We start from the raw sequence: 16,513 nt of genomic DNA, 5'->3' as shown, positions 1-16,513 counted from the left end.
TTCTGGAGGACATGTGAATGGTTAAGAGTTTTGATGGCATCTTGTGTATTCTGCCAATATTTCTAAGGTGGAGGTGACAGAACTGAAAGATAGACTGGATGTGAGGAATGAAAGAGAAGGTGAAGTGAAGTGTGACACCAGCCAGCAGTCTTGGGAGACTGAGGAAATTGTTATTGACTGTGAGACAGATTTAAGGGGAGGAGGGACGATAAGTTCTGTTTCGGACATATTGAGCTTTAGGTGGCATTGGAACATCCATGTGGAGATAGCAGAGAGATGGTTAAACTAAATCGTAAAGAGTAGAGGTCAGGAAAGGAGAGGTAGATTTTAGTGTTGCCAGCATAGAGGTGGTACTGGAGGCTGAATGAGCAAATTAGTTCCCCAAGAGTAGAGATGCACAGTGTAAAAAGCTGAAGGTCAAGAACAGAGCCCTGAGGAGAGGGTGGAGGGGAGGATGTGCCAGAGGCAGACACACTAAAGAAGAGGTTGGATAGATAGGAAGTGAACCAGGAAAGAACTGTCATGAAGGCCATTGAAGTGAAGGGTGTGTAGGAGAAGAGAATGTTCAACAGTACTGATAGCACCGGAGAGGTCAAGGAGGATGAGTAAGGAGAGGTGACCCTTAGACTTTGCTGCAAGTAGATTAGTAATCACTTTTGTGAGAGTAGTTTCAGTGGAATGCTGGGGAACGGAAGCCTGATTGCAGAGAATGGAGTTGAGACAAGAGAAAGTGAGATAGGAGTTTGTACACAAGTGGCTCAAATAGTTTGGAGACAAAGGAGAGGAGAGAAATAGGGTGGTAGTTGGATGACAGTCTGGGTCAAGAGATTTGTGTGTTTAAGGGTGGATATAAATATGCCAGTGGGGAGAGACAGGTGAGCTAGATGCGGGCATGGTAGTGGGGGAGAGGGAGCAGAGAAATTGGGAGGGATTATAGTAGAGGGGGCAGGTTGTAGGGCGAGATGATGTGATAAGTGCAGAGATTTGTTCAAGGACAGCATTCTTACACTACATCTTTGTGTCCAAGAACATGGGTAAAACATATCACATTATGGCTTATCTTGGTATATATGGCAAAAGAATATCGATAGGTGGCAAATATATTGTATATTAAAAAGACCCCCTTCTCACAATTAAAAAGACACGAGAAGAATGAGGCTAGACTGCACAGTAGTTTAGGGGAAAATGAAATAAATAAAGGGGTGAATCTAAAGTGGTCGTAAGCTGGACCTTTCCATCATACTCTATTTCCAGTGGGACGCACAAGCCGGCACACGTTCACCCAGTGAGCCATTAGGGTGGCAGTTCTATAAGCCAGAAAGGGGGCGGTCACGTTGTTATGTGGGAGGCAGACGATGTATGGCATACCCGCATATTTTGCAGTTTTTATATAGAATACAGGCCTGACCATAAATATTGGCACCCTTGCACTTTTTTCAAACGGCTCACAATTTCCTGCAAACATAAGGCGACAATAACAATATTTTGTCTCCACAATTCTCTCTCTGTTAATATTACAGAACCTTAGTTCTTGATTCTGAATTTAATACTGCAAAATGCCCTAAAATCAGATAAATAGAAATGGCATTGACATAATTATTGATACCCTAGACAAAATAACTGCAATCACCTGTTGCCTAAAGCGATGTATGAGCTTCCTACAATGCTCTCAGATTTGGGGGGAGCCTTCTCCCAACTGCTGTTTTCAGATCTCTCCACAGCTGTTCTATGGGCGTCAGATCTGGACTCATTGCTCAAGTCCAGCCTCTTATCTTGAACCATTCCTGGATGCTTACTGAAGTGTGTTTGGGGGTCATTGTCCTGCTGGAAATCCATGACCTTCAACGGAGACCCAGTTTTCTAACACTGGGTTCAACATTGCGCTCCAAAATGGCCTGGTAATCATTTTATGCAGACAGGTGGTAATGAGCTTTGCAGAAACCAGTTGGCCAGGAGGAACTCTGCAATACAGGGCTTCAAATATGTAAAATCGCTCGACTAGGGCTCTTGAGTTGAGCTGGAACGTACTCTACTCTCTCCTGTACTAACCTCACTCTCTATGTCAGCGCTCACAAATAGAAGCATTGGCGTCCCAACACAGACAATGGGGCCACCAGTGCAGTGGACTGCGCGCCAACTGACACTGAGTATACAGTTTAGGAGCGTCCCTGACCAGACTATGGGGAGGTAAGTACAAATTAAAGTAAAGTTTTGACTTTACAAGCTCGCAAACTTTGTCCACTGTGGTCAACGTGTCTGTACCATATACAGGTTATAAAATGTCACAAGAGGAGTTCATACTCTGTGCACTTTAGCTTCAATTTAAGCATTAGTTATTATTCACCATCATGTGAAAGACATTCTCTATCATCGGGACTTCCTGACCTCCAAACAGTCACCTTCTCACAGCCAGCACAGCCGTCAGAACATCACAAGTCCCCACCAACAAAACCTAATGCTGTGATCTTGTCCTGGAACCCGAGGCCTAACACCAGCATGATCTACAATTTTTAGAATTGACCTTTTCGATGAGCAGTAACTGAATCCCTGTATATCACCAGGTCACTGCAGAGGAACGCTAAATTTAGTGCCCGAACATGTGTTTCTGAACTCACAGACAGAAGGGGGAGGACTACAGACAAGCGAGTGAGTGAAATTACAATTTTTAGCAATGTCACAAGGTGGGATATTTTGCTTTAAAGGGCAAGGATAAAATATAACATACTAAGACACTACAGTGACCTAAACCATAAATATAGGCTGTAATGACTTGGCATACAGACTGAGAAATGCTCAAGTTTACTGAAGCGTCACCTAGTTCATAGTTCTACTGAGGTACTATCTGCTTTAAGGTGTCCTCAGCACCTACCTGCAGCTGTGTGGCGGCCATTTTGTTGTATAAACCAATATGCAGCCTATCAATATATTAGGAACAAGTGACCATTCTGAATACTGGCCTGAAACAATATTCATAAAAGTGCAGCCTATTAATTCGCTAGGAAATATTGACATCATTGAAACCATTTCTGCTTCATGACATCACGGTGGCTCAGTGGTTAGCACTTCTGCCTCACAGCACTGGGGTCATGAGTTCAATTCCCGACCATGGCCTTATCTGTGAGGAGTTTGTATGTTCTCCAAGTGTTTGTGTGGGTTTCCTCCGGGTGCTCCGGTTTCCTCCCACACTCCAAAAACATACTAGTAGGTTAATTGGCTGCTATCAAAATTGACTCTAGTCTCTGTCTGTGTGTACGTTAGGGAATTTAGACTGTAAGCCCCAATGGGGCAGGGACTGATGTGAATGAGTTCTTTGTACAGCGCTGCGGAATTAGTGGCGCTATATAAAGAAATGGTGATGATGATGATGAAGAGGATGATGAATAGATGATTTTTTGCCACCGTTAGTAACATGCTTCATTGTGTGCAAGTAATGGAAATGATTTTGACTACTTAGAGGAGTTTGAACTTCCAAACCAATATCTACAGTTAGGCACAAACTTAACACTAATTTATGGATTTTCTTTTCCTTGAAGCTCCAAGCAGTAATATCCAGCCTGCTAGTTCATTCAGTAACAGAGTGCGATTTGTTACTGTAAAAGTGATGTGGGGGTGCCGGAGAAAGATGACCGGGAAGACGCACTGGAGACACCTAGAGACCCAAACGTCCATGTCTGGGTCTTATGCTTACTGCATTCATGGACTATGTCAAAAAGTAGTGTCGCAAGCAATCTGTACAGTGCATGGATTTTATTGAGTTTATGGACTTACTGCTAAAAACAGCTTTTGTTTTTAGTAATAAGTCCATAAACTCAGTAAAATCCATGCACTGTACTTAGCCTAGCCTTCTGTTTAGAACTTTTGCTGAACTTTTATGGAAAAAGTTTAAATCAATGCTGCATAAACAACTTTAATTATAAACAGGATACGAATAATACAAGACACAAAAAGACAAGTCTAGTTAAGAAACCAGTTCTGGTGCAGTTCTGTAGAGTAAACAAGCTTTCAAACAGTGGAGTCACACAGTGGAGTCACCCACCTTGCCCACGGTCAGGCAGGGGCGCCGACTCCACCCACCTTGCCCACGGTCAGGCAGGGGCGCCGACTCCACCCACCTTGCCCACGGTCAGGCAGGGGCGCCGACTCCACCCACCTTGCCCACGGTCAGGCAGGGGCGCCGACTCCACCCACCTTGCCCACGGTCAGGCAGGGGCGCCGACTCCACCCACCTTGCAAAATTCACCCCAGTCTGTCTGTGCGTGTGTGCGCTAGCAAATTTAGACTGTAAGCTCCAATGGGGCAGGGACTGATGCGTGTGAGTTCTCTGTACAGCACTGCGGAATTAGTGGCGCTATATAAATAAATGGTGATGATTTTTTGCCACCATTACTAACATGCTTCATTGTGTGCAAGTCTATGAAAATATTTTAAATGTTGAAGCTATTTTATCCCTTATAGTACAGATGAGCCACTGCAGCAACATTTCATGTGGATTGAATGTTTCTGCTGAAAAGATTGTTTCTCAGAAGTGAGAAGTTCCGGTGATACAATCTTCAGGTTCCGCTTGTGCTTCATAATGTATTTTTCAATTTGAGTAATTTCTGGCTCATAAATGCATCTGAAAAATCAACACACATTTCACTCTCCTGTGTGTGTGTGTGGGGGGGGGGGGGGGGTTTGAATCTCAGGTGAAACAAAAATGACATTGTGAATTCCAAAGGAACTCGTAGGAAATTCTGCCACCGACGACAGAATGAAGTGAATTTGTCACAGAACAGATTTGTTCCTCTCTACTTTGTAGCAAATCAATGTTCTGCAGATCTCAAGATTGATTATGGAAATCATAAAGAGTACAAGGACAACTACATAGATCTGATCAATGCAAATTTATGGATTTTTACATTAAAGTTTTCAGAAGGAAACAATAATAAAATGTACTTCAACCTTGGACTGGAAGAGACGTCAAAGCCAGCCATGAACCAGTTGTTATCAATAGTATCTGCCAAGTACCCAAACTCATAAATGTCTGGTCATTTGATTTATCCAACCTTAATTTGTGCATTTCATCTTCTGTTACATAATGCCCCACCATTAGCAATAAGTTCATAAACTCAGTAAAATCCATGCACTGTACTTAGCCTAGCCTTCTGTTTAGAACTTTTGCTGAACTTTTATGGAAAATAAAGTTTAAATCAATGCTGCATAAACAACTTTTATTATAAACAGGATACGAATAATACAAGACACAAAAAGACAAGCCTAGTTAAGAAACCAGTTCTGGTGCAGTTCTGTAGAGTAAACAAGCTCAATATACACTGTCACACAGTGGAGTCACCCACCTTGCACACGGTCAGGCAAAGAAGCCGACTCCACCCACCTTGCACACGGTCAGGCAGGGGCGCCGACTCCACCCACCTTGCCCACGGTCAGGCAGGGGCGCCGACTCCACCCACCTTGCCCACGGTCAGGCAGGGGCGCCGACTCCACCCACCTTGCCCACGGTCAGGCAGGGGCGCCGACTCCACCCACCTTGCCCACGGTCAGGCAGGGGCGCCGACTCCACCCACCTTGCCCACGGTCAGACAGGGGCGCCGACTCCACCCACCTTGCACACGGTCAGGCAGGGAAGCAGACTCCACCCACCTTGCACACGGTCAGGCAGGGAAGCCGATTCAACTTACCTTGCATCCCTTTGAGTTCATGGAATCCAGTGTGCGCTTGATGGCAGGATTTGGAGGCTCAATCAACTCAACCTGAGTCCGCACATTGTGCTCAAAGTAGGGGCCAATGAGGAAGTAGTTTTCTCCCCATTCATCGGTGGTAATCTTGGCTTTGGTCTGTATAACCGTATAAATTCCTCCCACTGGGGAAAACGAAACAAGAGAGCACTGTTAATATAAAACAACTAATAATGACAACATCAAATGAGGCCCAGATTGATTACTGGACCATTAAAACAAAGAATTTGGAAATTAACATAATCGCAATAATTGTTTCCATTAGAGCAGAGGTTTGTCGGATGTTAGCGGCTCATACGAGACTGTAATAAAACCACAACTTATGTCTGACATAAGAAAACATGTGTCTGTAAAGCTGGCTGTACAACCTGTGGCTCTATCGCTGCTGTGGGACGACCCGTTACAGCCACTGGCTGCTGTGCTTCCTTGGGCTTCTATTTCCACAGCTGCTGTAGAACCACTGGTTGCTTAAATCTACTTTAGCATTCACAAGGTTAAACGGGATATAAAAATACAAAAGATTACCAAGAGAAAGGGGTGGTTAGGGAGCAAGATCTCTTAGATCAGGGTTGTCCAACCCGTGGACCGCATGTGGCCCAGCCCGCCTGTAAATGTGGCCCAGAAGGAGTTTTGGTTGTGGCAAGGGGACAGCACTGTTAATGGAAAAAAAAAATCCTGCAAAAAAAAAAAAGAAAAGAAACTACTTACCTTGCGGTCACGTCAGCTAGTACTCCGGCTCCCTCCCTTGTCTCCTCCTCCGTGCGGTGCTCGCAGTGAATGTCGGGTGTGATGTCATCACGCCAAACATCCATTGCGGAGCGCAGCACAGAGGAGTCACCCGCGCGAGAAGAACAATCAGCAGCAAAGAATTGGAGATAAGAAGAGAAGAGGACAGGAGAATAAGCCGATTAAAAGGCAAATTAAGGGGGATTTTTTTTATTGTTTCAAGGGACGCTGACCAGTGAATAAAAGTCACCTGGTCCTGGAGCATCATGGACCTTATCTCCCTGCTACATACTTCTACTTGTAATACTAATGGGGCATTATATATTATTCTCTTTGGCCCATTATAAGTTGTTATCCCTTAGCTAACATAGTGGTGTAATTAGCAAAACAGGTCACAATTTGGGGTCACAGTGATGTATATGTCAGGTACCACAGGCCTGGTCAGGGCACCCTGATATACAATGCCTGGCTTAAATGCACTTTATTGATATTGCATCGAAACAATCCAAAAAGTGATTATAGTATAATAACTAGTGAGGATTTTTTGAACAGGGTGATTGAAAGGTAAGTATAGGGGGATTTGAAAAAAAAGGTGATATATATATATATATATATATCACCTTTTTTTTCAAATATATATATATGTTAACTATGTTTTCTATGGTTTTTTGGATGAGCAGCTATCGTTAGTGTTAGTGTATCTTATGTGCGGCCCAAACCAACTCGTCGTCTTCCAATGTGGCCCAGGGAAGCTAAAAGGTTGGACACCCCTGTCTTAGATCAGACAGAAAACAAGAAAGAGATGATACTTTCTTAAAAAGATACAAACAAACATAAAATAAAGCTAGCAAACAACAACAATATATCAAATACATCAATAAATCAATATAGCAGATGTATATCAATATGATAAAATATCAGATATAGAAGTTTGTAAGGTAGAATATATTGATGTACAAAGTGGTTATTAAGCTCCAATGGGTCAAAGACGGATGTGATGGATTAAATAGTCGGTGTAATACGGTGGTGCTATACAAAAATAAACAACTGCATTATGCCCACCTGCTTCTACCTGTCGGCCCTGATCTATACTCTGGTTTTTTTTTGTAAATTTCCACCTATTATTTTAGTGTCAAACGCAGTAACGGGTCTTGTCTGCAGCAATCGGATTCTAACCGGTTTCATTCTCTGAACTGCATTACAAAAACCTGATTGGTTGCTATGGACAACGCCATCTGTTTCCTTTGCACCAGTTCTCCAAAATGTCATCCAGAATATTTAGAAGTATAAACATACGTCCTGCCTGCAGCCAACACAGAGAAGCACAGGAAGTACTCGGACCTAGTGACGTAAACACTAACCGGTACAGAATATTATATACATACGGAATGCTGCTTGATCCCTCAAAACAAGCCAGAGAGACAAGCAGTCAACCCATTGCTCAGCAATATTTACTAGAGCACGAGGTATAAAATTCCTAACCATGAATTGCCTGTATCATGTGTGGTACATTGCAGAGGGGCCTAAGCCAAGAACATCTGATGAGATCGGAGGAGAAGCCAGACATGTGTCACAACGAGAGCAGCAGTGACTTTACTCATCAAGCACTTTACGATCCCGTTCCCTGCTGGACTTTGACAAAGTCACCAATAAATAGACCACAAAGCAACATCTGTGCTTTAAAATAATACGCCTATTAAACACATCAGGTGTATGCAACAGAGAACAAGAGGGCAACACTTGGGGATTTACTAAACTGCGGGTTTGAAACATTGGAGATGTTGCCTACAGCAACCAATCAGATTCTAGTTCTCATTTATTTAGTACAATCTACAAAATGACAGCTAGAATCTGACTGGCTGGTATAGGAAACATCTCCATTTTTTCAAACCCAAAAGTTTAGTAAATATACCTCTTGAAAATCATCTTCGCCATATGGGTCCTTTCCAAAGGGTAGTAGTAGCCCTTTATAAAGAACCAATATGGTCAATGGATGTCAGCGTACCCGCTCGTATTTTTAATTCATGTTTGGAATAAAATAATATTTTTAACAGGAAAACCGGACACATGTGTGGATATTGCCTTTTTGTCATAGCAGCTGTCCATCAAGCCTATTTAAGGGTGTGGCTCACAAGCCAGTCCTTGCTAGATGCAAACCCCATCTCATTTTAACTGCATTTTAATGGTGTTTAAAGAATATAGGTCAGTGTAGGACCTGCATACAATGAGGTGCCCTTGACGTTGGGATGCAGGATTAAATGTTTTGATCAAAATATGAACTAATACCTCATGTTTTCATTTTGCTAGATAGATACACACAGATATGCAGTGTAAAGGATAAGCGCTGACAACTGTATATTTTGTTTTGTATACATATATGGGCATTTATATTGCCACGCAGCTGGTACCACATACAATATGGGATATACCGAGCGCAGGCTTATTGCCACGCAGCTGGTACCATATATAATGTGGGATATACCGAGCGCAGGCTTGTGTTTTCTCTGGATACATGTGTGGAGTACAGATTCTGATTAAGTCTATGTGGCCTATACCCTCCACATTATGAGATGCAGATTAAATTGTCCTGCATTTGGTTTCAACAGTAGGAATATGGTCATTATGTCACTACTGTAGCATGAGAATAAACAATATTTACTATTCAGTAGTGCTCTACTAACAGCTACATATATGATATACTGTGTATACATACATAGTTGCCAACATTTGTATACAATTTACAGGGGTACTGTGCACCTGTATATGGGACACTATATCCCATATATAACCATAACCATTTCATATGATTATTTACTCTACAAATACATTTACAGATTTAGAACAGATAGTGAGACTAGAATACCGAACCATTTCACTTAATAATGGTATCTTCGCTGTGTATCTGTGTTCCTCTTATAGTCGTCTTGCTAACTCAATCTGTTAGAATGTTCTGCTTATCTTCTACAATTGAAGTACATTCGATTTTGTAATATTACTCCAGAGACACACACAGACACCACTGGTTTAAGAATTTAACATTCTGGAAAACTACTTACAGTAATTAACATGAAACTGGTACCACGCTTTGTACACGATCATTTGCATTCCTTATCGCAATGATAAGGAATAAAAGATCATGACTATTTATCAAAATTAATGTTTCGGAACAACACTTCACGGAAAACTGCCGTCCCCGGGAACACACAAGTATACCCATCTCCTTTATGGTCACTTATCTCAAAGTGACCACCTATGTGATAGTGGAGGGGAGAGCAGTAAGATGCGATGAGGGATCCAAAGGTCCCTCTACTGCAATGCTCTACCCATAGGCTTCAATGGCTAAACCCATCTTCAGTTTGCGTTCGCTATTGGGCTATTGTAAAATAAAAGACCCCATAGAAACCTATGGGGACTGCCTTTGCGTTCAAAAACAGTGGGAATGCAGCAGATATCCTTTAGTCATAAATGGAGGGGATACTTAAAATTGTGGTGGTCCGTTTTTGGAGGATTAGGAGTTGGTTAAATAGGCCCCATAGACAGATAAAAATATAAAAACAGTCACTACTTGCACAGTAAAATGATGGTGCATTAATGCATTAATGATTCATATTGCAAGGATCCTATGATCACTATTTCTGCACAGGGAACAGAGAGGAACTCAAATGCAAAATACACCACCCATGAGCACTCTTGTCATAGAAATTGTTATAGTAGGAATAGGTTACAGTTAGTGACAATCTGGGAATCAAGGTAATTAGGAATTTAACATAAAATACTGTGGCAGGCTATAAGAAGAATCTTGGTATTTGCCTTTGCTTATTTCAGGCTACTACATGGACGACCATGGCAACCACAGTCCCATGGCACATGATACTTTGCACAGAGAGGCTTTCGAACACCCCTCAAAGAAAGAGCACTGTTTCCAACAAGGCTCAGCTATCATCATGTAGACTGATCTACACCAGGGGTACAAATGCAAACCTTGGTTCAGTCACATCTGGATATCAGACTACAGCTATAAGAGTCATGTCATCGCTAATCACAGATAAACTCATCAGCAATTTACATGCAAGTAACTAATACTTGTATAAGTGAATTAATTTACACATTCAGTCATCTCATAATGACACAAACATTCTCCCTATCTCACATCAGTAGAGGATAGAATGGTTTATTGTCTCCCATGTAGATAATTAGTTTATTACTTCTAAGCACCACTGGACTAGAGAGAAGGTACAAATCTCATATCATCATCAACAACATAAAGCGCAACTGATTCCGCAGCGCTGTACAGAGAACTCAATCACATCAGTCCCTGCCCCGTTGGAGGTTACAGTCTAAATTCCCTAACACACACACACACACAGAGAGAGACTAGGGTCAATTTATTAGCAGCCAATTAACCTACTGGTGTGTTTTTGGAGTGTGGGAGGAAATCGGAGCACCCGGAGGAAACCCACGCAAACACGGGGAGAACATAAAAACTCCACACAGATAAGGCCATGGTTCGGAATCAAATTCGCGACCCAAGTGCTGTGAAGCAGAAGTGCTAACCACTGAGTCACCGTGCTGCCCCAATATGTGAGTTTACCATGTAATAAGAATATAGACTAAACCGCATTCAAAATCTGATATTTTTTAAATGTAGCCTTTACTTTCTATTTACCGATTATAAATGTTATGCTGTTCCTACAGGCTTGGACAAACTGCGGTGCTGCAGCAGAACTACAAGTTCCAGCATGCGACTGCAGTTCCACACTAGACATTTAGGGTACCCAACACTATTCTCTTACATGAATAAATGTCATGGTTCTAGAATTACCTCACTCCCCTCCCTCTCACCCATCCACAGTGGTGGATAAGCACTGGTGGCAACGAAAGAAGAAAAACACTGGCACATAGGTAAGATCTCACCAACAGGGGAACAGCTACTTGTAGAGTAACATAAATACTACCAGGAGAACGACAGATAATCAAACTAAATAAGTGAAACATAAACCCTAAGAGAACATTGTATTTTGCAGAACTTGAGTTGATAAATAAAAGTAGATATGTTAATGAGTGAGGTCAGTTATATACACAATATACTGTATAATTATAATTTTAGCTCCTATTTTCTGTAACGCATTCTACACTCAGGCCAAGAGGCTGGATCCCTTTCGGCTTCACTGGGGCCTACTCTTACGGTTGGAAGTCGATCACAACCTGTACAATAATTATTCTACCAATTTATATAGATTCATTATTGACCATCGGACTTGTTTTTGGTTCCAATTGCCCAATATTGCAGTCAGTGTGTGTGTGTGTGTGTGTGTGTGTGTGTGTGTGTGTGTGTGTGTGTGTGTGTGGCACTACAACTGACAAAGAGAATATTTATGGTAGTGTAATGGGCATCCTTGTTATAGCAGCTGAGTGGTGATACAGGCTGTAGAGGATAGCCATATCTGCAGATGTCACGTACTAAATATGTCAATATAACCATTATCTGCATCAGAATTCTTTTGGTGCTCTTTTCTTTTTTCTTTTGAAAAGGCGGAACTGAGCCCAATAACATAGTATTTACCGGCTAATAAATATATATAACCATTAATGGTCAATTGAGGAAGACTTTCTTTCAAAAACGTGTTTTGACTGGCTGTCTCTTTTACATCATACCTAATATGAAATGTTTACTTAACATAACTTTGCTTAAATAATTAAGCAGGACAATAAAGAAACATAATACATTAGACATAAAGCACTTTGAATATTATCAGTATTCATAGTTTACTAGTCATAAACTCTACATGCTCACTAAGCATGTCAGGTTGACTTTACACTTAGGTGACCAGATTAGTTACCTTGTCATAAACATACCATACATTTACGTGTATTGTATATATGACATTGCACAGCTCATTGCCAGTCAGTAAGCAAAGAATGCAGTAGGGCAGTGTTAGCTAACCTGTGACACTCCAGGTGTTGTCAAGTCCCAGCATGCTTTGCCAATAAATAGCAGCTTATTGCTGGAAGGGTATGCTGGGACTTGTAGTTTCACAACACCTGGAGTGTCACAGGTTAGCCAACACTGCAGTAGGGATTTCTATGATCTTATGAAGCACTCAGCCTTAGTATAGGTACATACTGGAGGTTTTTCAGTCATTCATTGAGCCAAACAGTCGATATAAGACCGCTGGGTCAGATATTGCGTTAGTGTGTATACTTACACGATGAATGACAGTTGTCCGAAAGTACCGATTGTCGTTTTATTTGGTTGGTCGGCATGTTTGATAATCTCGTTCCAATCACCTTCCCATCCTGCAGTGTGTATGCACTCATGTTCACGATCTCCATAGAGCTTAGAGTCATGTGGCATATATTTACTAAACTGCGGGTTTGAAAAAGGGGAGATGTTGCCTATAGCAACCAATCAGATTCTAGTTATTTATTTAGTACATTCTACAAAACGACAGCTAGAATCTGATTGGTTGCTATAGGCAACATCTCCCCTTTTTCAAAGCTGCAGTTTAGTAAATATACCCCATGGTCTTTTCAGCCGATGCTGGCAATGCACACGTCCCGGTGAATAAACGTAGAGAGTGGGTGCAGTAGAGGGAATAATTTATTTGTTCATTTACAGAAGCTAACGAAATTCGTTAGGACATGTGGATAGCTATAACAAGAAGGTTAATCAGTGTGACAGGAATGAGTGAATGAATGAATGAATGAGTGAATGCATATTGTGCTGTCATTCTCTAAACGAATATAGGACCAGATGAAGAGCACAGATCTGAAGGTAAATCTTGTGCAGTGTGTATGCATGAATCGCCAGACCGGTCGGACCTTCAGTCATAGATACAATCGTTGTAGATAACAGATTGGTCGGAAAATTCTCCAGTGTGTACCGAGCCTTATTCACTGAATCTTCATACATTAACATGTCAACAACCCATTCCACTCCATTCAAAGCCTCCGTCTTCCCTAGACATGTCTACCCTATAATTCAGGTAATATTTATTGCTTATGGGACATTATGCACAAGTGATGCTGTATCTATCTACCCAGCATTAGTACAGTAACTGATATACTCAGTACTGGTTATATTCAGTACTGCCTTATGTCACTATCAGCTGCCTTCTGTCATTTTGTTAAGGATTTAGCATTTGGATTTAATCAGAAGCCATCTTCAGTGGTGAAGGGGAGACTTCACCAACTTTGCCTGTTAAGCAACCAATTACGCAAATGCCCAAACGATATTCAAGGTTAAGTTTTATAAGTAGTAATTTGTGAAATTCACCCCCTGCTTTAACCTCTCCAGTCTCTGCGTGCCGACAACATGCAGAAGGTGGCCGCCCATCGTATTTATCATATATTTTTATAATGTTTACGTTTTAACTTTTTTATTTTCAATTACACATCTTCGCAAAACAATACATTTAATTGTGTTGATTTTTCTGTGCCCAGCTAAATCGAACCACATTGCCTATATGTGTACTTCCATTATGGGAATTGTAAGAAATCAATTCTTGAAAATAATCACAACTGAATGTTTATGGATTCTAATATAAACAGTGGACCACACTGAAAAATATGACAAGTGTTTTTTCCACCATGGAGATCAACCTTTCCTAAATGCCAATTGTGTTGATCCAGAGGAATGCAAAACAAAAACACCCAGGGTATAAATTTATTAAACTGCGGGTTTGAAAAATTGGAGATGTTGCCTATAGCAACCAATCAGATTCTAGCTGTCATTTTGTAGAATGTACTAAATAAATGACAGCTAGAATCTGATTGGTTCCTATAGGCAACATCTCCACTTTTTCAAACCCGCAGTTTAGTAAATATACCCTCAGTGTAATAATCTGAAAGCTACCCTACAAATATAATCATTCCTGACCCTAAAAATGACAATTGGATAAAATACCGGGATCAATCACTCCCATAACGCCCTTTGTTATTATAGCTACAATTACATTTTTTTGCAAGAGATTCATCCAATCTGTTTTTTTTTTTTTTTAATTCAGTTTGTGAATTTGCCATCATAACCTCCTGTGGGAAGGAACTCCACAGCTTAACCACCCTTGCAGAAAATAACTCTTCCTAAGCTAAATCCTTTTTCCTCCATTCACACCTGTATGGTCCTTGCAACGAAAAGTTCATTAGACAAATTGACCATGAATATAGTTGTACATATTAATTCTATCACTTCTCAGGCGCCTGATTTCCCCAACCTAAGGAAACTTTCTAACTTCTCTCTGTAAATGTAACAATTCCATTCGATTTATTAAGGAGGTTGCCCGTCTCTAGACCCTCAAGTTCTCCTATACCGCCAAAAACTGTATATTCAATGCGTCCTAACTAGTGACTTATACAATGGATAAAAGTGATTGTTCCTTCATTACCTGCTGCTGTAGGTTATGTGCCCCTTACGTCTATTACTTGGAAATCACTGATCAATAAAAGAACATACTTTTATGTGCGTGCTCAGACATCTATAGCCTTTATTAGACTTCACTGCATTATTATTGTATTATCACTGCAATACAGATGTAGGAGCTCCTGGAGATGTTAGAGAACTAATCCCATTGGATCCCCAGAGATCTTTACAAAAGGGATTGCTTGAACCTTTGCACCATGTAACTTCATGCAAACTTACTAATCAAGCAGGAACAGATCCAAGTGTGCCAGGAATTTCTTTATCAGATGACTTGATAATACAATGTTTGCATCAAGTGCGTTTATCACCCTTTTATGCATGCCAGAAGTTTATTTGTATTTTGCAGTCACTCCCTGGCATTGTGGGCAGCATCTCAGCATTCTGCCAGTATTCTTACGTTCTTTTCCATCTCAGCTTTCCTGAACCATATTCCATTTAATGTCAATGTAGCATATGTATTAGTACGGACTACCCCGACATTAAATGTCATAGGTTATCTAACGGCCCACTCTGCCATTTTGTATCCTTTTAGTAGCAACTTATTACCCTGTTGTGTAGGTCAGCTCAGTGTCATTGGGAGACACAGAGACCTTACATACTAGGCCATCAAGGTCATTAATGAAAAGATGAAAATAGACAGTGCCCAGTACAGATACCACTAATAGCTTCAGCTCAGCCTGAAAATGTTCCATCCTTCAACCATTTCTCTACACACTTCTCCCCTAGTACTCTCATCTTATGTCCCAGACTATTATGTGGAACAGTATTGAATGCTTTCGCCAATATCCAAATATATCACATTGATTGTATCATCAAGGTTGAAACCACAACCAGTGACCTGTTTGCTCTATGGTGGGTCCTGCTGTCTGCACAGTCATATTTCCATACATCATACGGTCCTTCAACTCTCAAGGTCTCTCTCGACTTCTCTTCTGGAAACTATTCTTCCTCTGTCCATCGCTTCCCATCAGTCACTCATCCCCCCCAGATATCACTTTACATACTTAACAAAACAGCCAATATTAGTAGCACTGAGACAATGAGAACACAAGGGGAATATTCAATTTCCGCGATGTTCCTCCGAACATCGAAGCAGCACACATTTGCAGCCGCTATGATACCTCAGCATCGCGGATTTCTCCTTGCTCCTCTAAGGGGTTTGGGGTGGGGGGGGGGGGGGGAGGAGAATGTTACATTTCCGCGGAGTGCTTCCGCGACCGTTCCGGGGGCACTCCGCTGCTAATTGAATATGCCCCAAAGTACCGAATACATATCATGCCATGTTAACAGCTGAACTATTTTAAAACCTAGGTCAATCTCTTGTTGATTGCTCACTATTTTTGCCCACTATGAAGTAGTGAATAACACTAGATTTTAGATCTTTTCAATATGGCTATATCTACTGCACTATTATTCTGCTACACAATAAGTCTGCAGTATTGTTAGTACAGCTATAAATCTACTAGGATATGTCCTCATTTATTTTGGTCTGACAAGTGATTATGAGCCGGTCTGGCTCATGGTCACTCAGGTTGTGGATTCAAACCAATCATTTTGCCTCATAAAAATTGATTGGGAATTAAACACACTTGTTTGATCGATAGGTAAACCCCATTAGCCTTAGTGTGGCCAC

General features: G+C 41.3%; 1 protein-coding gene across 1 annotated transcript in view; it reads right to left on the bottom strand.

Annotated features, from left to right (window-relative positions):
- GYS1 (glycogen synthase 1) overlaps positions 1–16,513 on the bottom strand; it is a 42,620-nt gene that overhangs the window by 23,433 nt on the left and 2,674 nt on the right. Inside the window, exon 2 of the mRNA XM_075190819.1 lies at positions 5,679–5,860. Coding sequence (XP_075046920.1) covers positions 5,679–5,860 — 182 coding nt within the window. The remainder of the gene's footprint in view (positions 1–5,678; positions 5,861–16,513) is intronic.

Source organism: Mixophyes fleayi, chromosome 11 (assembly GCF_038048845.1).
Source record: "Mixophyes fleayi isolate aMixFle1 chromosome 11, aMixFle1.hap1, whole genome shotgun sequence".
Classification (NCBI taxonomy): Eukaryota; Metazoa; Chordata; class Amphibia; order Anura; family Limnodynastidae; genus Mixophyes; species Mixophyes fleayi.
Note: the sequence above shows the minus strand (reverse complement) of the source record. Positions and strands in the feature narration are given on the sequence as shown.